General features: G+C 38.1%; 2 protein-coding genes across 3 annotated transcripts in view; one reads left to right on the forward strand and one right to left on the reverse strand.

Moving 5' to 3' along the window:
* The window catches only part of LOC121329098 (monoacylglycerol lipase ABHD6-like), a 54301-nt gene that overhangs the window by 5163 nt on the left and 22859 nt on the right, over positions 1 to 26279 (reverse strand). For both annotated transcript variants that reach the window (XM_041274437.1, XM_041274436.1), the window contains one exon: positions 22378 to 22422. The gene's annotated coding sequence lies outside the window, so the exon portion shown is untranslated. The remainder of the gene's footprint in view (positions 1 to 22377; positions 22423 to 26279) is intronic.
* On the forward strand, positions 1579 to 20653 carry LOC121329097 (pyruvate dehydrogenase E1 component subunit beta, mitochondrial-like). Its single transcript, XM_041274435.1, has 10 exons — positions 1579 to 1669; positions 1763 to 1822; positions 12756 to 12863; positions 12962 to 13024; positions 13120 to 13155; positions 14357 to 14642; positions 15182 to 15292; positions 17352 to 17443; positions 17679 to 17820; positions 20148 to 20653. The coding sequence occupies exons 1-10, from the start codon at positions 1634 to 1636 to the stop codon at positions 20291 to 20293; spliced, it is 1080 nt and encodes a 359-aa protein (XP_041130369.1). The 5' UTR covers positions 1579 to 1633; the 3' UTR covers positions 20294 to 20653.

Genomic DNA, 26279 nt, shown 5'->3' on the forward strand with positions numbered 1-26279 from the left:
ATTGCAATGCGAAATACTGCCAAGCGGTATTTGTGATGAAAATATATTAATGCCTGCATTAATCGATCGCTATTAGAGACAACAGAGGCAAACTGAACCAATGTAGTAAACGGACACCGAGGTATAACATATTACAGTACAACATTGGACATGACTGTGGGCACAGCAGCTTTAATGATGCTCCACTGCTGACAAATTGGGTCTAAAACCCACAGCACAGTAATAGTCATCCAGGCAGCTCAGAACAAAGAAGAGTTTGAAACGCACTGAGGCAGAAAACGTTTAATTGTGTAAGAGCAAGCCGCATTCCTTTCATTCTTGTTTTGTAAGAGGGCAGGTGTTACAGTGGGCTAGAAACTCTTACAGCCGGGTCTCGGACAAAAAAAAAAAAAAAACGCCTGATACATCACAGTAGGCCTAATGCTGTGAGCAACGTGCGCGTGTTTTCATCGACTGGACGAAATTGCAGGCGAACTGTACTGATCTAAATACAGCCTGTGCTGTGGGACAGCCTCTTGTACCCTCCAGTGAACCATGCAGCCGCGCTGTGTGTAATTGTGGGCGGACTCGCACTGGGACCTGTGCCAGTGCACAATAAAACATGCATCAATACTTGCATCTTAGTTTTCTTATTTACAATCAGAACTCAGAACAATCAAATTTTCTTTGTGTCCTTTCTTAAATTCATTTTTTTAAAAATGTTTGTGTTAATTGTTCTATTTCTACAAACTATATATATATATATATATATATATATATATATATATATATATATATATATATATATATATATATATATATATTTTTACAATACCACATTATATCTATTTAATTTGTTTTATCAGATTCTGTATTGATCTGTTTTAATCTAACGGTTTATGTGTTCATTTTCTGCGTGTGTGTGTGTGAAGCGCTTTGAGATCCTTGTGATGAAAGGCGCTACGGAAATAGGAATTGGTGTTGTATATAGTTCAAATTGATTTTGGAACTTTCGTTCTCTGTCCGGTTACCTAAGTTTTATGTTAATCTATAACACCTACTAAGCAACACGAGTGATTATTTTATTTTACATAAATAGTAAGTTATGTTATGTCGAAATGATTTACTTTACAGGCTATTAATTATAGAACTGTAGGATACGAAATACTGTCGTATTTTAGAGCTAGGGCGAAAAGTTTTGAATCACCCTATAGAATTAACCAAGTTTTCTTCATACTGAATTACACATCAGCTTTGTAGTTTTCCATATACTTAACGAAAAACTGGCAAAAACTGAAAAATGTGACTATGGCTTGCGGTAGACTTGTGTCATATAACTGTAAATTATGTTAAATAAAATCTCGATTATGTTCATATCTTTTTTTGTTTTTAAATCTCTAAATCCTAAAATTCTAGGCGTTACTTTTGGACCATAGCTGTCTCTATACTCCACCACACGATTTTAACTTGCCCTTGACCAGCAGTCCAATCACAACAGTTAGCTGACAAAGACTGCACAAATCGCCTCACAAGACACTCACCATGATTGGACATTGGTTAGCTAAGACCCGCCTATTACCAGTATCGGTCGTTAGCATTGGGTAGCAATCCTAGCTTATAACAATATCAGTCGAGGCTAGAGGACAGGGACAAAATGGCATTACTTAGAAGCTGGGTTCGTTCTGGGAGGGTAAGGGAATTGTTTAAAAAAATAATGTCAGTTTTACTGACACGTACAACACAACAAGCGTTAAATTCTTGTTTTGTTTTGTTTTTTTAACAGAATGTTTTCGCTGTGATCTTGCGAAGGGAGTTCCACAAATCAACACCGGCTTTAGCGCAGGTAGGTTATGCACGATCATTTATTCACAGTGGAAAGGTTACCTGGATTGCTGTTGCTTGTGCTGAGCGTCAGAGCCAAAAGGTGGACCATTTATTTTAAAAACTCGAGCATCAGTGTATTCTGGTACCAAAGTAAATATAGTTTAAAGTGGGTTTCAATAATTAGAGGTTGAACATTACGTAAGCTAAATACGGTTAGACTCCTATAGAAAATATGCGCTGGGACGAAAACGGAATTTTCACGTTCAAATATTCGCTCATAATTTAAATATTTTCAAAAATTAATAAAAACCATTATATTGCTCTGAACGCAGGCAGAGACAGCAGGGGCCGATGTAGTGAAATATCCTGTATCCCCCGGAATTCGTGAATCCCCCCGCCCCTTCGGGTATCTTCGGAACGCCTCCTCGCATGCTTTCACTTCACGTGCACGCGCAGCTGCGTTCGCTATTCTACACCTGCTGTCTCAGCCTCAAATTCACTACCGTCGAGTTTTAATAACGTATAAAAACCGGCTTTTCTAGTATTAAACATTGCGTTTTCCAACTTACATAATCATATCTGTTTGAAAAAAAAAAAAAAAAAAAAAAACAGCTAATGTTTGAAGTAAGCATACATGATCAATAATGAACATGCCCTTTAGGCAGTATATACCATTTTTAATCAAGGCTGTTTTATCAATAAAAAAAAAAAAAAAAAAAAAAAGTCTTGCCCCACAATAATTTATCATTTTAATACAGCATAGACACATGTCTCCGAAAAAAACACATACAAGATGTGAGCACACATCTTGGAAAAAGTAAAGAATATTTTTGGGACAATGCCTTTTGCACACAGTTAATTATTGCTGACCCTTCTATGTAAAGAACGCCTAGGAAAATATTACATGATCTTGGGGCAGTGCGTTCTTCATATCGAAATGACAGCTGTAATGAACCAGTATATAACCTGTATGTGGGTGACAGGCCGTTTTGTCCACATTTAAAAATGAACCAAGTGTGTTAAATCAGCTCTTGCAGTTAGAATACTTCTTTGTTTACTGTTTTTATTAAGAGAAAATACAACAATTAAATGTATCATCATGCCATTTTCTCATATCAATTACAACGTATCAACATTTCCTACCTCTGTTATGGATTGCAAATTTATTTTTTTGAATGTCATATTTAAGCTCATGCGCTAATGATCCACAAATGCGATGCCCTATGTGTAGTTTGCGAATCTCAACTACTTTTCCTGAGATGTACGTCAATACAATATGATACACTTGGCATTATCTCGGGGTAAGGCATTTTTATATAGAAAGCCAGCCTTCAGCATGTCCACTGTAATGTTTGACCTTTTCTTAGGTTTCCACATTCTTTTTTACTGGGGGGATACTAGACATTATGGCTGGCTATACTATTGGGTATCCCCAGGCTTAAAAAGAAAAGGACACACTCTAGTCTTGGTAAACATAACATCATGTCACCTGCAGTCTCCTATAATGTTAACCTATAATAAAACCTCCTATAATATCTGGTATCCCCCCAGTAAAAAAGAATGTAGAAACCTAAGGGTAAAACATTACAGTGGACATGCTGAAGAACGTATTGTAAAAGTAATCTTAAGGTTGTTTTCTTACTATAAGACATGTTTTAAGTTCACACCTTGTTACGGCAGACCTGGATGAGCGCACAAACACTTACTGAGTTACAGTCTTTGCAAATTACGACTCCCGGATTTAGGCTTCGGAAAGTTGGTAACTTTTTAGTAGTAGTGCATCAAAATCCGTTTTAGGCCAGGATAAATACACATGGGGGGCATAGAGTGGTTTCCCCTCTGAGAATCAACTTTTATGAAAGTGGTCCAGAGCGATTTAACCCCTGCAATACCCCAGTTTCTTCATCAGTTTGTGTTACATTTGCATATTGTATGCAAATAAGAAGCTGGAATGTGAATAAGAAGTTGGAAATAAGAAGCCAACTTCAACATCGTGTGTGCGCGCCTTTATTTTACAGCATGACTTTACAAAATGTAACAAGTTAAACTAAAAAAGTATCCCAGGAGTAAATAATACATTGTGTAGGACTTACTTTACCCCAGTGAATTAACTACAAAACAAAGGATGGCAAATAGCAGTTCAAGTTAAACAATGTTTTGTTTGCTCTTAAAATATAGTACAGAACGTTGCCACTAGGGGTGGGACGGTACAAAATTTCCATGGTATGATCAGCGTTAAAAAAAATACTATGCTAACCTTAATATCATAGGATACAGTACATCATGCAAGTTCTAAAATAAAGGCTTAAACGAAGACTAATGTAAATCACTTACTCTAATTCACAAAAATAAAACCAACAAATCACTTCCTTTCATGGATTGATTTAAACATTTGGTATTTAGTATTTTACTATACCAAATAACTTGGTATGTTTTTTTTATAAATACAATCCAAAGTTTAAAAAAATAAAATAAAAAAAAAACAAGTTTACACTCAATGTTATACTACAACAGTATTAAAATCTATTCACTCAAAATGGTGCTGCAGTTTGTTGAAACATTAACATATAAAATTAAATTAATACTTTGTTTAGCTGATGGTAAGTAGAATTTTGCTTAAAACACAAACATGACCACAGATTATTTAAGAGCAGATAGGAGTTGTTTATTTTTTCAACCGGATAAATAAAATATGTATAGCAAAAAAAATGTATTTTAATACTTAAACGTGTTATTGGATTCATAGCTACCCGTGATGACATTGCACAAGGGTCCAGATTACACATGTGGAGTTTGTAAAAAAAATAATAATAATTTTGCCTAAGAGAATTGGAATACTGTTATAACTCTATGTTGATAATAAGTAGATTATCCTGCTGCAGTCATGGGTCTGTGCTAATTTTAATTGAGCCATCGGTCGTGTTGTTGTGTCGCAGAGATGTGCATTAGATGTCCCTCAACACCCACAGAAATCTGTGCAGATTCTGCATAGCCCTGTGCAGCTTTGAAATGTTACTGCGGGAGGCTGGCTGCAGCTGTGAACCACAGGGACGATGCAAAGATTACGAGTGACCTGCTAATCATAATGCAAATAACCACTAAAACTGCTGTTGCCACCTTGTTAGCGGAGATGAACGACATTTGATCATTATACAACGAAGCTGAGAACAGTGATGTCAACAGTATATTAAATAAATAAATCAATTTAAACAAACATAATGTACTAAATCCATGATAAGTGATGTATAACTTTATTGTAAAGTTAATGTTACACTTAATCAGTTACATTAAACTGACTATCGATAATCCAGACACACGTAAATATAGCTTGTTGAAAATGTGCGCTCTGCTGCAAGGTTTGGAGAAGGCGTTTCTCTAAAAGCTGCGTGTGACGTCCGAAAAACAGCAGCCAAAAGTAACTGGCGTAGCAAGCTCTGGGTAGCAGAACGCAGCAATTGAAAACGTGTATTCTGTGTTGTTGACAGTTAGTTTCAAAACCATTATCAAAATAGTGTCAGTTCACAAAAATATCTTCCTCAGACACTTTGCTAAGGCTGCAAGTACCATCGCTTGATTTAGAAGAAGCGTGTTTTTATTTTAAAATGCGTTAACAGTTGTAAAAGTTATTGCGGTGTAGAATAAAAGGTACAGTATTTATACCATAATGCACCTAAACCATGTTAAACCGAAAAACTGGTATACCAACCCATCCTTAGTTGCCACCACATTTTATTTATTTTTAAATTCCTTGCCATTGCCGTTTGTTCACAGTAAACAGTGGCCCGACACATTTTCATAAAATGATAACATGTTTACTTGTGCCTTTTTGTAGCTGAACATGCAAACAAACTGAAATTTATCTTTAGAACTTAAAAGAAAACAAAATGTGGCAATGGTGTTGTGAAGGGGGGGGGGGCGACTTATGTGGAATATAATAAACCATAACCAAAGTTGCAACAAGCATGTTGACAATTTTACAATTTACTTTAAATTTAAACAAGACATTTATTGTGGCTTTGTCTCTGATTTTGAAACATCCTCTGATCCTGTGCAGCCTTGTCATTTGTTATCATAGATATAAAATTCCTTTGTTCAAAAATGGCCAGTTCCATTTGTTCCCACTTTTTATCAAAGTATTAATTAAATATGGCATTTGAACACAGTGCTACTTAAAACCAGAGGCCTGCAAGCCACTCGCTGCAGCAACAGATTCCAGACCAGCAGGAGGCGCTGTGCTTCAGAGGCCAGCAATCCACACTGCAGCAACATATTCCAGACCAGCAGGAGGCGCTGTGCTTCAGAGGCCAGCAATCCACACTGCAGCAACATATTCCAGACCAGCAGGAGGCACTGTGCTTCAGAGGCCAGCAATCCACTTCAGGCAACAGAAAAAGCTGATGTCTCCCCGAGGCCTGTTCTCCTGCATTTCTTCCAGCAGCAACACTAAGGGCTGGACCTGAGGCCTGCTCTTCTGCAGGACTGGCTTGGTTGGATCAGTAGGGTTGCTGGACATTGCTGGGGACACCTTGGATTCTTGAGGCCTGCAATCCACTTACTTAGTACGTAAATACAGTATAATCGTAAATCTCGAAAAACTACTCACTTCTAAATCTTTTGTAGTCATTTTTGTATTATTTTAGTATAAATACATGTTAATTTGGATTCATATGTTGTTTTTTTCTGACTATGTGAACGAAAAGACACACATTTTCCTGTTTTCCCATTGGAAATAGTGATATTTTGAAATATCACTGTCCTGGTCACAAAAGCAAAGTTTGTGGGGAATAGCCATTTTCTATACTTTTGAGACATAAGCAATTAGGAAATAACACTTACTACCCAGGAACAAAAAAAAAAAAAAAAAAAAAAGTGTTACACTGTGTTATTTACTTGCACATGAAGTGCTGTGCAATCCTCGTGCCTAAATACAAAATAAACATAAAAATAAACTTGTGCTCTTAACAAATATTTATATCCTGTGTATTTTATACATAAACACCAACATTAAACACACTACATACAACATAAAACACTTATAAACATAAAGGGGTGGACACTCTGCCACAGGGGGCTACTAAATTGCACATTTACTCTATTTGGAAAAACCATTTCTTCAAATATAATGAAGCTTTGAGGACAGCCAGAGGTTGCTACTTTCAAATCTCATTGATGTTAATAAAAATAATCCCAGAATACTCTTCAACAATTGACAACTCCATCACCAGCTGCTACTGAAGTTTCTCCTGCAAAGTGTGAGGAATTCCTTAAGTGTTTTCAGAACAAAATTATTAATATTTGGGATCCAATTCCTCAAGATGGTTCTTATTTAAATGTTCCCCTTAGACTCACTGGCTCTGTTTTGGACTCATTCTCTGTGATTACTCCGAATGATTTGAATACATTAGTAATGTTCTCGACCTGTTCATTGGAGCCAATTCTTACTCAATTCCTTAAAGATGTATTTTGTTTTTTGTGTATTTGTGTATTTCTTATTATAATAAATAGATCTTTGTCAACAGGAATAGTTCCTGCTGCTTTCAAAACTGCTTTGGTTAAGCCTTTACTTAAAAAAAAAATCTAACTTCGATTCTGCCGACGAAGAATTATAGACCCATTTCTAAGTTGCTTTTCTTAGCTGAAGTTCTTGAAAAGGTAGTTGTCAAACAACTTAACATACCTGGACAACAGCAATGTCCTTTGAAAGATTTCAGTCAGGGTTTCAATCTGTATCATAGTACAGACACTGCCCGAGTGGTGAATGACTTGCAGATGAGAGCTGACTAACTCCATATCCATTCTAGTTCTTTTAGACCTTGGTGCTGCATTTGATACTGTAGATCATGCTATTTTAATTGATCGCCTGACATCAAAAGTTGGATGTTTAAAAAAAAATTGCAATTAAACTCAGATGAGACGGAACTCCTGCTGTTAGGTTCTCAGCAATCTCCCTAAAAAATGATTTGGGCAAACTGACCTCTAATATAAAATCTGATTGTAAGAAGCTTGGGGGTTATATTTGATTCTGGTTTGAGTTTTGAGGCACATATTCGAAAAAATTATCTTTTTATCACCTATGTAACAATGCTACAATTACGTCTTTTCTTTCTTTGGCTGAGGCTGATCGTTTCATTAAGACTAGATTATTGCAATGCTTTATTTGCTGGACTTCCACATCATGTCTCATCAATTCACAGCTTTTCAAAATGCAGCAGCTAGGGTTCTGAATAGAACAAAAAAACAGGCTCATACAACTCCTGTGTTGGCCTCATTGCACTGGCTTCCAATACATTTTAGAATTGATTTTAAAATCTTACTATTAACATATAAAGCACTAGATGGTTTAGCACTAGAGTACCTAAGTCTGTCCTCATATAAACCTCTGCACACTTTAAGGTCGGCTAACGTTGGACTTTTGTGCCTCTCAATGGTAAAATTGAAAAGGAGAGGAGAAAGTACGTTTTTCTCCAAAGCTGTGGAACTCTGCCTTCCTCCAGCTTTAACCTAATCTAGATATAAAGTTTCTGTTATCTATTTTTATCTGCTAACTTTGTACTTGTTATTCTTTTATTTCATTGTCCTATCTAGATATTTGCTATTTATTGTCATTATTAATATCATTGTATTTTGTTAATTGTGAGATTATACTCTTGTGTCTTGATCATGATACATACAGCCTATAAAGCGCTGTGAGACACCATGGTATGAAAGGCACTATATAATGAAATAAATATTACCACATTTTTATTATTTTTTTTTTTTAATCAGACTCTTGTTTCTGTAATAGTAAGTAAAGCACCTGAAGACACTTCAAACCTGTCATAATATTTATAGACATCACTTGGCTCACTGGCATTAAAATAAGCAGGAAAGCCTAAGAATTATATTACAACAGTTCAGAAAACCAAATGTCCAGCAAAGCATATGACATGACTTATTTAGATTTCCAGAAAGCTTTTGACAAAGTCCTGTGTAAAAGATTAATTCTCAAACAAAGCAGTAGGGATTCAAGGAAATGCATGTACATGGATTAGGGAGTGGTTAACATGCAGAAAACAGAAAGTACTGATTAGATGAGAAACCTCAGAATGGAGTGTGGTAACCAGTGGAGTACCACAGGGATCAGTATTAGGTCCTCTGCTATTCCTAATCTACATTAATGATTTAGATTCTGGTACAGTAAGGAAACTTGTTAAATTCGCAGACGACACAAAAATAGGAGGAGTGGCAAACACTGTTGCAGCAGCAAAGGTCATTCAAAATGATCTAGACAAGATTCAGAACTGGGCAGACACATGGCAAAAGACATTTAATAGAGAAAAAAGTTACTGCACGCAAGAAATAAAAATGTGCATTATAAATATCATATGGGAGATACTGAAATTGGAGAAGGAATCTATGAAAAAGACCTAGGAGTTTTTGTTGACTCAGAAATGTCTTCATCTAGACAATGTGGGGAAGCTATAAAAAAGGCCAACAAGATGCTTGGATATATTGTGAAAAGTGTTGAATTTAAATCAAGGGAAGTAATGTTAAAACTGTACAATGCGTTAGTAAGACCTCATCTTGAATATTATGTTCAGTTCTGGTCACCTCTGTTACAAAAATGATATTGCTGCTCTAGAAAGAGTGCAAAGAAGAGCGACCAGAATTCCGTGTTTAAAAGGCATGTCATGCAGACATGCTAAAAGAATTGCATCTATTTAGTCTTAAAGAAGACTACGCGGCAACCAGATTTCAAGCATTCAGAATTCTAAAAGGTATTGACAATATCGACCCAAGGGACTTTTTCGACCTGAAGAAACAAACAAAAAGACTAGCTGTCACAAATGGAGATTAGACAAAGGGGCATTTAAAACAGAAAATAGGAGGCACTTTTGTACACAGAGAATTGTGAGGGTCTGGAACCAACTCCCCAGTAATTTTGTTGAAGCTGACACCCTGGGATCCTTCAAGAAGCTACTTGATGAGATTCTGGGATCGATAAGCTACCAACAACCAAACGAGCCGAATGTCCTCCTCTCGTTTGTAAACTTTCTTATGTTCTTAATCATATTTAGTCTTCTACTAACACAGTAGTTCAGTCTACAAATAAAGGTGTTTTGAAAAGACCTGTTTAGCTTATTGCTGGCATTTATAATAACAATAAAAAAATATGAAACAGTTTAGTAACAGTACAGCAATGTCATGAGTGTAATCCTATGTAAAATACTCCACAAATTAAATTTAGCGTTTTACTGGCATTACAATAAGAACCAGGATAAAATATGAAACACTGATAGACGTGTTGATTGACTTGTTGCTCCAAAACGGGTTGACTGCTATGTATTGCCCGATTGTAATTTAAACAGCACACCTTTTAATGTAAATGCATAATTAATCTTCTCAATTGTTTCTTTCCTAATTCTGCAGTGTTATTTGCAGAATGTCTTTATGAAACTAACGGTGTGTAGTGAAGTGACTACATCCTTTACACAGCAAAGTGATCAATTTCCCTTAAGGATTGTATAGCTAGAAAAATAGTTTTGAGCTCATTTCTATGTCAGAAAATATAATTCAGTTAAACAGTCACAGTTTAAAATTGTTAATTATGGCTTCATTAAAGACAGGTAGCGGGGAAAGAAAGAAACTAAACAATGAAATACACAATTAATTTAGCTTCGGGAAAGCTCAGTCTTGAGCGCAGTACCTTAGGTATGACTTCCTATACGTGTTCAATATAAATGATTACCGTATCTGCACTCCTTAAAGTCTTTACCAGAAATGTTCATTTTTGAACCTTGGCAGACGCCAAAGGTCATGGGTAATGAAATTTTTTTTATAGAGCACATATGACTTCCTGTATGTGTTCCATATGAAGCATGGCTATCTGTGATCCCTGAGGCACAAGGAGACAGTTTTTACACTGAACAAAAATATAAACTTAACAAATGTTGGTCCCATGTTTCATGAGTTGAAATAAGATCCCAGGAATTTTCCACACACACATAAACCTTATTTCTCTCAAATTTCGTGCACAAATTTGTTTACATCCCTGTTAGTGAGCATTTCTCCTTTGCCAAGATAACCCATCCACCTGACAGGTGTGGCATATCATGAAGCTGATTAAACAGCATGATCATTACACAGGTGCACCTTGTGCTGGGGACAATAAAGGGCCACTCTAAAATGTGCAGTTTTGTCACACAACACAATGCCACGGATGTCTCAAGTTTTGAGGGAGTGTGTAATTGGCATGCTGACTGCAGGAATGTCCACCAGAGCTGTTGCCAGAGAACTGAATGTTCATTTCTCGACCATAAGCCGCCTCCAGCGTCGTTTTAGAGAATTTGGCAGTATGTCCAACCGGCCTCACAACCGCAGACCACGTGTAACCACTCCAACCCAGGACCTCCACATCCGGCTTCTTCACCTGCAGGATCGTCTGAGACCAGCCACTTGGACAGCTGATGAAACTGTGGGTTTGCACAACCAAAGAATTTCTGCACAAACTGTCAGAAACAGTCTCAGGGAAGCTCATCTGCGTGCTCATTGTCCTCACCAGAGTCTTGACCTGACTGCAGTTCGACATCGTAACAGACTTCAGTGGGCAAATGCTCACCTTCGATGGCCACTGGCACGTTGGGGAAGCGTGCTCTTCACGGATGAGTCCCGGTTTCAACTGTACCGGGCAGATGGCAGACAGCGTGTATAGCATTGTGTGGGCGAGCAGTTTGCTAATGTCAACCTTGTGAACAGAGTGCCCCATGGTGGGGTTAAAGTATGGGCAGGCATAAGCTAAGGACAACGAACACAATTGCATTTTATCAATGGCATTTTAAATGCACAAAGATACCGTGACGAGATCATGAGGCCCATTGTCATGCCATTCATCCGCTGCCATCACCTCATGTTTCAAGAAGACTACATGCATTTGCTACATACATGCATCTTGTTTTTTACAAGAATTGCGTAACCAAATTTGAGTCATTTGCAGACTGAAGTTTACTGGAGGTCCGTGGACCACAGGTTGGGAACCACTGGCCTAGATTACTTTAGACTGGCAGAAAAGGTCCTGTTTGCAAATGGAAATGTTGCAAATGTTTACCCCCCACCCCCACCCCCAATGAAACCGTGTAATTTGAAAAACATTTTTGTAATCTGCAAGCACAAGTTTTAAACCTTGGCATAATTTGTACTCTAATTTTTTTTTAAACTATAAAATGTTTACATTTAAAAAATATTTTATCTAAATAGTCAGATAAAAATGCAACTACTGTACCGCCTAGATAGGTAAGACCTCAAAGTGCTACTTGTAATTAATATAAACATTACTTTCTATGGAGTAAACTGGGATATACTTTAACAAACATTGTGGTCCATGGCAAGGGCAATTAGTTAATATGTATGTAGTATGTCTTAAAAGCAGTGTGTTTTTTGGACTACAACATGGCTGACGAAATAGTGGAGGCTGTCTTGCTGTATGTAGTTATGTTTCATATTATTTAGCTTTAATTACACTGGGATATACAGAGGGGGCGGGGTTCTGTCTGTCTGTCTGTCCATACGTCTGTCAAGCTGCATACCTGTACCTGGGGACATGCTTTTCCAATTGTAAAACATTTCATTAGTAGCACCAAATTTAATTTCATGTTCATTCACTTTTTTTCCATCATGTTGATGGCTCTGATGAATGTACAAGTGGGGGGGGGGGGTTTGCTGACATGCTAGTGATGTATCACTTTACAGGGCAGTGAAAGTGCACACGCGTGTCACACTTCACAATAAGATTGTGGCGAAATTTAGTATTGGAGTTCTGATTGAAAATAGTCTTGCTGTTTTTTACTTACATGTATTTGTACTGGGTGTAAAACACCCTCTTCCTAGTCAGATAGGCCTGTGCCCACACTAGGGCAGTCCTTTCCTTGGCAGTGCTTGTGCAGGTTGGTAAGGTAGTGGGTCTGTGTGCGTTTCAGGTGACTGTTCGAGATGCTCTGACCCAGGCCATGGACGAGGAGCTGGAGAGAGATGAGCGAGTGTTCCTGCTGGGGGAGGAGGTGGCACAATATGATGGTGCATACAAGGTAACATAGCTGCTCGGCCTGCACTTTGAAAATTCAGTGCAAAGGTATTCTGATTGTTTGAATTTGAATGGATAATTAAAGCCTTGTGTATTTTTCAGGTCAGTCGAGGACTATGGAAGAAATATGGAGATAAGAGAATCATTGACACTCCTATTACTGAGGTATGAGCAGCCAGACGCTGGATTGACAGCATCTTGGGCACAATCACCTCAATACTGTTTTAGTATTCTTCATGCTTTTTATTTGTTTTGTTTAGATGGGCTTTGCTGGAATTGCAGTCGGTTCTGCTATGGTAAGTTTGTATGAACTTGAAATGCGATGCTCCTGTTGTGGCAAATTGAATTTGAGATTTAGTCCTTTATCAGCATGTTACTGAAAAATAGAAATTATACATTTATTTAATTACGGTAAATATTGTTTAAAAACAAAAAAATCATGTAACGTACAGCTGTATTTATTTTCATGGTTATCGTGTGAAAATGCCCATTTCTGAACAAAGAGTTTAAATATCCATGTTTATCACCTTCAATAAATGCATAAAACGTTTCCTTATTGACGCACTACCTGTTCCACAGCATTCAGCAACCTGGCAGCCCGCTTAGTTTGCTTCCATGTCTGTTGTTGTTCTTAATATTTTATATTTATTAAAAATAAATATTCTACAATGTAGCGTTTACTGTTTAGGTCAGCATTTAAATGTTTAGAAACATTTTGTTGTATAAGAGAAAATTATCAAGTCATACTGTGACAATGCAATTTTTCTGCTTTAATATGGTCTTGAAGTATCTGTTTTTAGACTGAAATTAGCCATTTTTACAGTTAAAAATTACAGCCCTATCTATAGCAATTAAAAATCCATTTAGCCTTAAATTGTAAATGTATTTAAATATTATATAATGTGCCTTACCAGAAGATCCAAATACATCATGTGATCTTTGAGTTATAGTTCATATCCACAGGGTTACAACCCATGCTAAAGGTGACCTCTTTCTGAATGTGATTTAAGTTTCTGCTGTAGTACAGCTTTGAGTTACTGCCTTTATTTTCTGTTATTCATTACAAGTGAATAAACCCTTTCACTGTCTCGTTGTTTTAACCTCGGACTGCGTGCTTGTCTGCAGTTAGTACACTGCTGAATGTCTAATAGAAATGGTGGCTACACTGTCAATGTTTATAGAGAACTGCTCTCAAACTATGCAAGAATGTGCTGAGGGAATATTGTATGTCATGTTAAAAGGCATGGTGCTAGTCCTGGTCTCGTGGAAAGGCCCAGTTTTTAAGCAAGTGCAAAGGAAGTTCCTCAGAAAAAAAAAACTAATTCTGAAGTTGACCCTGGACCTATTGAAGGAACTTTCTTTGCCTTGAGTTTCCACTTGTGTTCTTGAAACCAGTGTATTTTCTATCTATACAGCAGATCCTATTGCCCCAAAAGCCTGTGTTGTACATGCTTTAAAATAAGAGTTTGTTACTGATTCCGATGTTTACTGTTTCAGGCTGGCTTGAGGCCGATTTGTGAGTTCATGACTTTCAATTTCTCTATGCAAGCCATTGACCAAGTTATAAACTCTGCTGCCAAGACGTACTACATGTCTGCTGGGATGCAGTCCGTCCCCATCGTGTTCCGAGGCCCCAATGGCCACTCTGCTGGAGTGGCAGCCCAGCATTCCCAGTGCTTTGCAGCCTGGTATGGGCACTGCCCTGGGCTCAAGGTGCTCAGCCCCTGGAGCGCTGAAGATGCTAAAGGACTCCTCAAAGCTGCCATTAGAGATGACAACCCAGGTACACATTAGATGTACCATTTTCTTTATTCAGTTTGTGAATTTTGTACTTCTAAAAGGTAAGTATTCTGGCTAGTCAGACAAGGTGTGGAAGGCAAGTTGGAGTCACGAATGCTCAATCCTGACAATGACAGACAAGGTAATGCTTTTGTGACATGGATTATCAAATGAGTTTGAAGCCTAGAACTTTCACTTTGACCTGAGCTGAAATTAAACTTGTGAGAGTTTGAAAATAATAATGTTGTGAAATGTTTTTACTTGTTTAGCCTAGAGCCATCGTTGCAAGTATTTGGTTATTCCCACCTTTTTAAAACATGCATTTTTCTGTGATTTAACTAGGTACCAGACATACTGCTAGTGTTGGAGGGCTGCAACACCTTGTCACATGCTAAATAAAAAGACCAGATGGGTTTGTTTTAACAGAGCACTAATTCTCTAGATACAATAGTAGCACAGTGAATGGCTTGTCCTTCACATGAACTTCTGGTGTTTTGTTCTGTAATACACCTGAGCTCCATCTCCTCCTCTTCTGTTTCTCAGTTGTGTTTCTTGAAAATGAGCTGTTGTACGGCGTTGCCTTTGAGGTCTCAGAAGCAGCTCAGTCCAAAGACTTTGTTCTCCCCATTGGAAAGGCAAAGGTAGAGAGGCAAGGTGGGTGAACTAAGGGCTGTGTAAAATTGTAGACACGATAATACCTCAACTGCTGCATGACTAATATGCCAATGGAGCATATATAGTGCTCTGAAAAAGTATTTGCCCCCAGTCTGATTTTCTGCATTTTTGCACATTTTTCACATTGTGGGTTGTAGTAGTTTATAGAGGGAGTCAGAGAAAAAATGACACCAAAGTTTGGTGCATCTTTCATTTGTTTGGTGTGCAAGGTAAACACACATGCAATCTTCAGGTGTGAAGTTAACTCAACCCAATTAAAGGGTCAGCTGTTTGAATACTTTGGTTAACAATCAGGCCTGATTTGGGCCAGCCCTGCCCAACATAAATCTGACTAACTTTGGCCCTTACCATCAGAGTGAAGTTGTCAGCACACAGGTTCTAGAGGCGCATCGTGCCACAATCAAAAGAAATTCCTGAAGACCTCCAAGAAAAAAGGTTGTTGATACCTATCAGTCTGGAAAGGGTTACAAAGCCATTTCTAAAGCTCTGGGGCTCCACCAAACCACAGTCAGAACCACATTGTCCAAATGGAGAAAGTTGAGGAAAGTAGTGAATCTTCCCAGGAGTGGCCGTCCTGCCAAAATCTCTCCAAGAGCAAGGTGTAAAATCGTCCAGGAAATCAGAAAGAACCCTAGAACAACATCCAGGGATCTGCAGGCCTTTCTCGCCTCGGCTAAGGTCAGCGTTCATGACTCCACCATCAGGAAGACACTAGGCAAAAATTGGTTTCATGGCAGAGTAGCAAGGCGGAAACCACTGCTCACTAAGAAGAACATGAATGCTCATCTCAAGTTTGCCAAAAAGCACCTGGATGATCCTCAAGAGTTCTGGAACAATGTTCTATGGACAGATGAGTCAAAAGTGGAACTTTTTGGCCAACATGGGCCCCGTTATGTCTGGCGAAAACCAAAACACTGAATTCCAGAGTCATACCAATGGTCAAGCATGGTGGTGGTAGTGTCATGATTTGGGGATGCTTTGCTGAATCGGGACCTAGATGACTTGCCATCATTGAAGGAACCATGAATTCTGCTCTGTATCAGAGAATTCTACAATGATCTGGAACACAGAAGCAAGTCTACATCAGAATGGTTGAAGAACAAGAAATTTAAAGTTTTGGAATGGCCTAGTCAAAGTCCAGACCTAAACCCCATTCAGATGTTGTGGCAGGACCTGAAACTAGCAGTTTATGCTCAAACCCACAAATGTCACGAGTTGAAGCAGTTCTGCATGAAGGAGTGGGCCAAAATTCTTCCACGGCGCTGTAAGAAACTGATCAATAACTACAGGAAGCGTTTGGTTGCAGTTATTGCTGCTAAAGGTGGCGTAAGCAGTTATTGAGTCTAAGGGGGTGATTAGTTTTTCACACGGGGGCATTGGGTGTTGCATAACTTTCTTTAATAAATAAATGAAATAAGTATCAAAATGTTGTGTTACTTGTTCACTCAGGGTCACTTATCTAATATTTGATTTTGGTTGAAGATTCCAATTGTAGATAAGATAACATTGTGTCAAATATGCAAAAATGCAGAAAATCAGACAGGGGGCAAATACTTTTTCACGGTACTGTAAACTTCACAAAGGTAAACCCCGTAATATTTAGGTTCTGTTTTACAAATTGTGTATCTGTCAAGGCAGTAAAACTGGTTAATAAATAATAAAAGGGCTGTTGGTTCAGACCATGCAGGGAACACTAAATTAAATCAGGAATAAGAAAAAATCAACAATATTTTGTGATTTTAGGTTTAACAAAAAAATAAATTATATAAATAAAAATCTTAATACTGGTTGTCATGGCAATCCGTTAGATTTCTCTTGGCTTGCGGTATTAAGAACTTCAGTAATATTAGGGCTGTAACCTCATTCTAGAGGCCTAAACTATCTTAATGGGTTATAGCTGTCATTTCAAGATGACTAAGAAATGATTGTCATTATCTGACACTTCACTGTTCAAAGACTAGATCTCTTGAAACCAATCAGTGTACCGTTGCTGGTCCTGGAGGAATTAAGATGTTTGTTTTTTGTTCTCTTCTCTTAGGGACAAGCATTACCCTGGTCTCCCACTCCAGGTATGTCGGGCACTGTCTGGACGCAGCAGCAGTTCTGGCTAAAGAAGACATTGAGTGTGAGGTGGGTCTTGCCTCTTGCAGTGTGTCTAGCTCCAGTATGAATTCAGAATGCTGTTTTCTGATTTGCATAGTACCGGTGCTGTGAATACAGTTTACTGCCGTTTTCTGATTTGCATAGATTTGCATTTCTCATTCACCTTGCACTGAGAAAGAGGAAGGTTGCATGTTTTTGACTGGTTATTTAAGCACTTGCTATATTTTGCTTGTAAATACTGGCAAGCCATCATCCTTCGCAGGTCATCAATCTCCGAAGTATCCGGCCCCTGGACATGGAGACGATCGAGAGCAGCGTGGCGAAGACCAATCACCTGATCACTGTGGAGGGGGGGTGGCCACAGTTCGGTGTTGGAGCAGAAATCTGTGCCAGGATCATGGAAGGTAATATCTTCACTCTTTGCAGTCCACTTATTCAGAGCTTATCAGATGTGTCAGGTCCAATTTATTTTCACATGCGCCATTTATTTTACACGCACATTTAATTTTTTTCTTTCCCCCAGAGCAAAACAGGTTTAAAAGGCACAGAGTCACAAAAGGACACTCAGTACTGTATCTACAGCCAAGCCCCACCCTTTTTATAGATGTGCATACTGATAAATCATCTCTTGATCACTTGTTTTATCACCAACCTCCTCAATAATGCGATCCAAATCATTATTTTATTACTATAACATCTGAAAAAGCTCTGCAAATGTCTATGATATTCTTTGAGCACTGGATGCAGAAGCAGCTACCTCCTTTGTCATAAGAACATAAGAAAGTTTACAAACGAGGGGAGGCCATTTGGCCCATCTTGCTCATTTGGTTGTTAGTAGCTTATTGATCCCAGAATCTCATCAAGCAGCCTCTTGAAGGATCCCAGGGTGTCAGCTTCAACAACATTACTGGGGAGTTGATTCCAAACCCTCACGATTCTCTGTGTAAAAAAAAAGTGCCTCCTATTTTCTGTTATGAATGCCCCTTTGTCTAATCTCCATTTGTGACCCCTGGTCCTTGTTTCTTTTTTCAGGTGGAAGAAGTCCCTTGGGTTGACATTGTTAATACCATTTAGAATTTTGAATGCTCGAATTAGGTCGCTGCGTAGTCTTCTTTTTTCAAGACTGAATAGATTCAATTCTTTTAGCCTGTCTGCATATGACATGCCTTTTAAACCCGGAATAATTCTGGTCGTTCTTCTTTGCACTCTTTCTAGAGCATCAATATCCTTTTTGTAGCGAGGTGACCAGAACTGAACACAATATTCATGTCTGTGTTATCTCTGTAATGCATTGAGCTATGAGATATGCCCTTTTTTTCGGTTTCATTCGGCTCCTATCAGTCTCACTCGGCCATTGAAAGGTTTTCTCATCTTTTTCCAGAGAAAAGACTAGAGATCTGTGCTTTACGTCTTTTTGATGATATCGGATGGGGTCCGACATAGGACCGCAAAGGGTTAAACATTATTTATACCAAGCAGGTGATCTCTTCCACAATAATATTATATAGTAACATACCCCCCCCAAATAAAAAAGAATTGCCAGACAAATAAAAAAATAAAACTTGAGGGAAATTCAAATTTGTGTGTATTGTAACAGACCTACAAACACCATAGAACCCTCAAACACAGAACAATATTGACACTGGAGCAAACCAACCAACATTAACCATAGAAACACAGACATACCCAAAAGTAATTGTCTTTGTTGTTTCCCCAACTACTTAATTTATTTTGAGGACAACAGTTAATAACTTAAAGTTCAGTCTCTGCACTGCGGGGGGACGGGACGGGACAGAAAAACAAAAAATCTTCTTGGAAGGAAGAAAAAAAATAGTCTCAAAATGAGATGAACAGTCCTGGTGGTCTTACCTCTCCCTGGAAAGTGTTGCCAGCAGAACTTTGGTTTTCCAAGAGAAATAAAAAATAAATACCCCCCCCCCCCCCAAAAAAAAAAAAACAACACTGAGGCAGTAGGGCTAGTCTCAAAAACCCAGAGAACCACCTCAGCCTTACAAACAGTTTAAACATTAACAAAGGGATTTTATTCAAGCTCCCTCTGCTCATCAAATGAAACCAGTGCCTAAAACAACTGGCACAAACACCTGTAGTGAAACCAGGCAAATTAAGCAATTTAGAACATATCTGCCTTCAATTAACTTTGCTAGCACTATATAATATATATATATATATATATATATATATATATATATATATAATATATATATATATATATAATAAAAGGAAGAGACAGAGGGCTTGGCCAAGCCTGAAAAAATTGTCAGCGTATTCTGACAATGATATTAATGTAACAGTTACAATTTTTTTTATCCTCAATGTAGTCTTTATATTTCTTGTGTTTTAAATACCAGATACATTAAAATACATTTGAAGGAGCTGCATTTGGATGTAATGCATTATGGGTTATTTATGGAAGAGTAAGGATAAACTTGACAGTTATGAATAATAATGAATTTGGACAAAAGAATACGTTTTAATATTGAAAACAACCCCCACCCCACCTTATTTAGTTATTTAATTTTTGTGTAAAATGTACTTGAGTGTGGATCATGAAGTGGTACTTTCTTTAGCAGACCATTTACTCTGTAAAGAATGCATTGTGCTTTTCCTACATTCTAGCTTGGAACATTTTATAGTGTTCAGCAGGAAATAGCAACCAAGTGAATTGTAGGTATTCGAGTCCTTCATGTGTGTGTACTTTTTCTTTCTTTAGGCCCAGCCTTTAACTATCTGGATGCGCCAGCGATTCGGGTGACCAGTGTAGACATCCCCATGCCTTATGCGAAGATCCTTGAAGACAACAGTGTACCTCAGATAAAAGACATCATTTCTTCAGTGAAAAAGTCATTGAATATCTAAATTCTTAGGCTAGTCAGTCTTCACATTCTGTTGTATTCATCGTGGATTATTTTCTTAAATGAAAGCAGGAAAAACTTTAAAAGATGACAGTTTCTCATGCCACATTATTTAATCCGCAAACAGGACATGCTGGAAACATTAAGAAAGCCTTTGTGATAGTAGAGAGGTTTCAAAGAAATGGATATTGTTGCTATGTATTAGTCATTTGTAGAATTCCCTGGAATATGTACTCCATTTAAACAGCTGTTATGCTTAGGTGTTGCTCACATTATTCTTGTTAAATGCTTTCTTTTGAAAGAATAATATAATACAAATGTGGGTAATACATTTTGGAAAAATTAAAGCTATTGTAAGCACCCATATGTGGATTTAGTGATTTTTGTATGTAGTTATGGTAAGATTGCTTGTACGGTTTTGCCACCTTTCCTCTCCTTAATCGTCCTGGGTCTGATTTTGAAGGGTATAGGTGTAATTTCCGTGGGGGACATGTCCCCTCACATTGCAGGAGTACTAAAACTTATTTCTCAATAATGTGTTTGTATAATCACTAGTCAATATAGCAGTCACCGCAAGGACCCAGCGGAAACACAAATCATCTGGGGCCGGCTGTACTAATGAGATTAAAAAAAATAAAAATGGGATTTAATCCGGAATCACTGGAGCCAGATCATGTGAAAGTGTTCTACTATGCGGATCCACTGATCTGTAATGTTGTTGAATCCTGGAGCAGCATTTGTTGTAATTAGGAAAACTGACCAATGAGAAGCGAACAAAGACCCCGGGAAACTGATGGACAAAGATAGAAGAGGATGCGCTGTGCTGCTGTATCCAAAACCTTGTATTTTATGTAAACAGGGAAATAGTTTAAATTTGTAATTCACCATAGCTGGTTTGTCATCACCAGGGATCCTAGAAATTTGTTTGCTGTGGAATAACACAGAAAAACATGAATTTATATTTGTTGATTTTTTAATTTTTTTTGGTTTTACATTTGGGGAGAGGCAAAAAACACACAAGGCTTTTTGTTTGTTTGTTTGGTAGTAACCAAATCAATACTTGTACCATATATAAGCAAGCGCACAGGCAACTTTAAATTTACGTAAAGATACCCGTCTAATAAAACTGCTTCCGATATTCAAGTTCAGTTTACTTCAGTATTCAGAGCTGTTCAAAGGTGCTGAAAACAATAACAATTACCCCTAAAGATCGGGTCAACGAGTCTGGAAAGGGCAAATTTCATGTCGATTGTAGGTTGACCATAGTAGAATACGTGGGAAGCTCGAAACATACACTGAATGCAAGGAAACAAGATGAGGCTGAAACTATTTATTGCTATGAATGATTGCTGCAGAAATGTCTTTAGATGTTTTAATTAGGCATACAAGGGATGCAACGTCACCATCGTTATGCATGCCCCAGCTACAGGAACTGTCATGTTTGCAATTGTTGCGATTTTTTTTTATTGTTGGCCTTGCCCATTGCTCCAGTGCTACTGGGTCACAAGAACACTAACATTCACCCACAGTTGCGTAGAACAGCGTTTCTCAAACTGGGGGTCCCGACTCAAAATGTGGTCGCATTGATATTGCAGGGGGGGGTCGCGTTATCACAAAATACTGTCCTAGCCTTAAAATCCTATCATTTCATTACCATATGGGCAACAGGCCTGACAATCATCCCCCCCCCCCCCCCCCCCCCCCCCCCACCTCACACTGCAAGCAGACTGAGTGACAAGTTTCGAAACAAATGTGTTCGGTGGGAAGGTGAGTGGAAGTGAAGCGTCTGTATAAAAATAATATTCGTTATAAAAGTCATTTGTTTTCTACAAACCCTGTCAGGAACTTACCATGTTTGTTTAAACCACAAATACCTTATCATATTTAAGCAGAATAAAACTTCAAAAAATACTGATTGTGATGGAGCGAAACTATTATAACCTCCATCACTGCGTTAACAGTAAATAAAACAACGGGACTCACAGACTATATCTCATTCCGAACTTACTTTAACAGGGTTGTGCAAAATAATTATTTAAACAAAGAAAAGCACTGCAGTAGTAAAACAGTAACCTGAAAATAACTTACCCGTGTGCCTTGTGGTCCGTGGTACTGACGAGTCGTCAACCAAGCCTGAAAGGAAATTTAAAAAACGTGTTGAAAAATGTTTGTTCTGTCTTATGAGCGCGGTGTTTGCTTGTGTTCACTGTGTGGAATAGGTCACATATTCTATACAATGGATATACCCAAATACTTGCGAGTTATTTAATTTTTATATTACTTGTTTATTCCAGTTGGTAAACTTGTGTTAAATCATTGAACAGTATATACCATTTCAGTAGAGTTCAGTTGCGCGGTATAACAGTGGGTAGCCATTTTAGGGACCGCGCATTCACAGTACGCATCCTGATATAGACGCTGGTTCGCGCAATACAAGCCTATGGGGAACATATCAAATGGGAATTATTTCTTGTGTATTTGTATTGTGGTGAATATGGTAAATGAATAAGAATTAATGAATGGATATTGTGCTGTGACAATACAGTTTAGTTGAGTTTATATGGATTTTATAAATTACATGTGATTTAATTTAGGCTATGGAAATGGTTTAGCCAGGGGAGGAGTTATGGGCTAGTAGATATATATCATAGCCAGTTGGGGGAGGAGCTCGGGGAGCGATGTGCTATTTGAGCGGGTGACTCTGCTCTACAGGATTAAAGCTGTTGTACGCGGGTCGCATGAGTAACTGGTGTTAATGTACAAACAGTATGACGTCATTAGATTTTTAGAATCATCCTATCCCCATCAGTTCAACTCAGAAAAACTAAAACTACAAAAAACAAACACGCAACTAGAACTACTAAAACATTCAATAAAAAAAATTAAGATTTTTTTTTTGTTCTGGGCTAGTTTTTACTTTTAGGCTTGTTCTGGCTAGTTTTTGTTTTTTTTCTTGTGAGACGGATACACTGTTGGCAATAACAGTCTATTTTGGTTTGGTAGATTAAATGTAATAATTTATTTAGTCGATTTTTCCAAACAAACATGTAGAAGTGTGGCTGTTTAGATCCACTGGGCTGGCGGATTACTTGTATTTTTTTTTCGTTGAGTAAAAGTGTCCAAGTCCGTAACTCAAAACACCTCTGAAATTAGTGTTAATTTAGGTAAGGGACTTGGAGTCTAGAATTGCCAGTAGGGTTTGTGAATATATTACATTTGTGGTTTATTAAGAGAAAAATATGGTTTACGATCATTGTAAATTAATTGTGTTGACAGCATTCATATTTCTTGTGCTTCTGTAGTCAGTCAGCTTCTCCAATCTTACCCAGCATTTAATGTCAGTATTTTTTTAATGTTATTTATATTACTCTATACCAGTGTTATTAACCATTATCAAACAATCGTGGCTACACCACTGGACCAGGTTAATACTAAAACGTTGAGGGGTTGAAGGCACTATAGAATTCGCTAAGTTGTAGGAAGGTACACAGTTGTGTGTGTGTGTGTTTGTGGTTTTTTTCCACTTCATTTAAATGGAGTTTTGCTTCAGATTATGCCATTGCAGATTTCTTATTTTTAGTCAACATAGTTGTTTCTGTGTGACATTTTGTTATATGTGAAAACACTGTGGAACCCTGAAGTACAGTTCCATAATTAAATTGGGGCCCCCTTGTATGCAATACTCTAGAATTGCCAGTGTCTGAGATGCAGGTCCTGTATTTTATTTTACACACATAAATGTTGCCTTAAGCTGAGGAAGAGCAATCTTGTCTCCTATATTGTGCATACCACAAATACATGCTTCTTAAGGCTGATAGGTAGAGCAAAGTATGATGTTGCCTGCGGTGTGTTACTTGTTCAGTGTTGTTGCCCCAGGCCAGCAAAGGTTAGGGACCAGTGATGTACAGTAATTTCATATGATATCGTACTTACATATCCATTAATTTCTGGCCGTGTTTTAAAAAAAAATCAATACAGAGCTCTTTATTTTTCTGATACTTTTGACGAAGCCTTGGGTGAAAATGAAATCATTATTTTAAAGTTTGAGTTCAATGTGTTTTAATACATGAGGGTTGCACAGAGGAGTCTTCCATGTTCAGTGAGCATTCACTGCAGAATTGCATGTTCAGTGAGCATTCACTGCAGAATTGCATGTTCAGTGAGCATTCACTGCAGAATTGCATGTTCAGTGAGCATTCACTGCAGAATTGCATGTTCAGTGAGCATTCACTGCAGAATTGCATGTTCAGTGAGCATTCACTACAGAACTGTTTTTTAGCATCTCTTTTTGTAATAACCAAATTATTGTTAATTAAAGAAAAACACCTATTGCCGCATTTATTGCAATTACAATTTGCAGTAGGGTGACTTGGAAAAAGCCAGTGCATTTACCTGACAAGCAGTATTGGGATGGGCTAGATTCCCACGACCATGTCTGTAATATTAAAACTTCAGTTACCATCATAATTTGACAGTTTTCCGCTATCAAGAACAGTACTAGCCAGGCTATACTATTTATATACTGTAGTACTGATACTGTAATGTATAGAACTGGATTAAAAAAACATGATGAGAACACCTTTTTGCAGAATCTTGATTCTTTTGTAGTTGACTGTGACTGGCTTGAGATCAGAAAGGAGATTTACAAAAATTACACACATGGCAAAGGGTAGCCTACTGTTTTAAAACTAGCTTAAAGGTTATTTTTGATGTGTTTTGCAGCACAATATTTTTTTAGATTTTAATGTAGAAGCTATATTTCAGGACTAAGATGTTTTTAGGGGCATGTGGCAGTGTGCCCTGCCCATGTGTGGATTTTGTGTTATTTGTTGCATGTGGTATATTACTGTTGGTGTATAGGTATTGCTGCACGGGATATAAATGGGTCCGTTTAGCACGAGAGATTTAAAATATATAGTTGTATTTAGGCACGGGAATTGCACTTCACATCACATGCATTTAAAGTATTTAATAATATGTGAGCACAGGGTTGCACAAATTAGTTCACGTGCTGGGATTCAAGTGAATAATTAATTAGTAATTGTAAAGTGTTGGCACCATGTTTCATGAGCTGAAAAAAAAGATCCCAGAAATTTTCTATATATACAAAAAGCTTATTTCTCTCAAATTTTGTGCACAAATTTGTTTAAAGCCTTGTTAGTGAGCATTTCGCCTTTGCCAAGTTAATCCATCAACCTGACAGATGTGGCATATCAAGAAGCTGATTAAACAGCATGATCATTACACAGGCGAACCTTGTGCTTGGGACAATAAAAGGCCACTCTAAAATGTGCAGTTTTGTCACACAACACAATGCCACGGATGTCTCAAGCTGTGAGGGAGTGTGCAATTGGCATGCTGACTGCAGGAGTGTCCACCAGAGCCGTTGTCAGAGAACTGAATGTTCATTTCTCTACCATAAGCCGCTTCCAACGTCGTTTTAGAGAATTTGGCAGTACGTCCAACCGGCCTCATAACCGCAGACCACGTGTAACCACGCCAGCCCAGGACCTCCACATCCGGCTTCTTCACCTGTGGGATCGTCTGAGACCAGCCACTCGGACAGTTGATGAAACCTTGGGTTTGCACAACTGAAGAATTTCTGCACAAACTGGCAAAAACTGTCTCAGGGAAGCTCATCTGCATGCTCATCGTCCTCACCAGGGTCTTGACCTGACTGCAGTTCGGCGTCGTAACCGACTTCAGTAGGCAAATGCTCACCTTCAATGGCCACTGGTAAGCTGGGGAAGTGTGCTCTTCACGGATGAATCCCGGTTTCAACTGTACCAGGCAGATGGCAGACAGCGTGTATGGCGTTGTGTGGGCAAGCAGTTTGCTGATGTCAACGTTGTGAACAGAGTTCCCCATGGTGGGTTTATGGTATGGGCAGGCATAAGCTACGGACAACGAACACAATTGCATTTTATCGATGGCAATTTGAATGTTTTCTGTGATGATACTGAATGATACTGTGACGAGATCCTGAGGCC

This window comes from Polyodon spathula, chromosome 16, assembly GCF_017654505.1.
Source record: "Polyodon spathula isolate WHYD16114869_AA chromosome 16, ASM1765450v1, whole genome shotgun sequence".
NCBI classification, from domain to species: domain Eukaryota; kingdom Metazoa; phylum Chordata; class Actinopteri; order Acipenseriformes; family Polyodontidae; genus Polyodon; species Polyodon spathula.

Bases quoted from the DNA above. Each gene is read 5' to 3' on its own strand.
- LOC121329097 (XM_041274435.1), top strand. From the start codon at position 1,634: ATGGCATTACTTAGAAGCTGGGTTCGTTCTGGGAGG. The intron at 12,864-12,961 runs GTAACATAGCTG...TGTATTTTTCAG, and splicing joins AATATGATGGTGCATACAAG to GTCAGTCGAGGACTATGGAA. The intron at 17,821-20,147 runs GTAATATCTTCA...TTCTTTCTTTAG, and splicing joins CTGTGCCAGGATCATGGAAG to GCCCAGCCTTTAACTATCTG.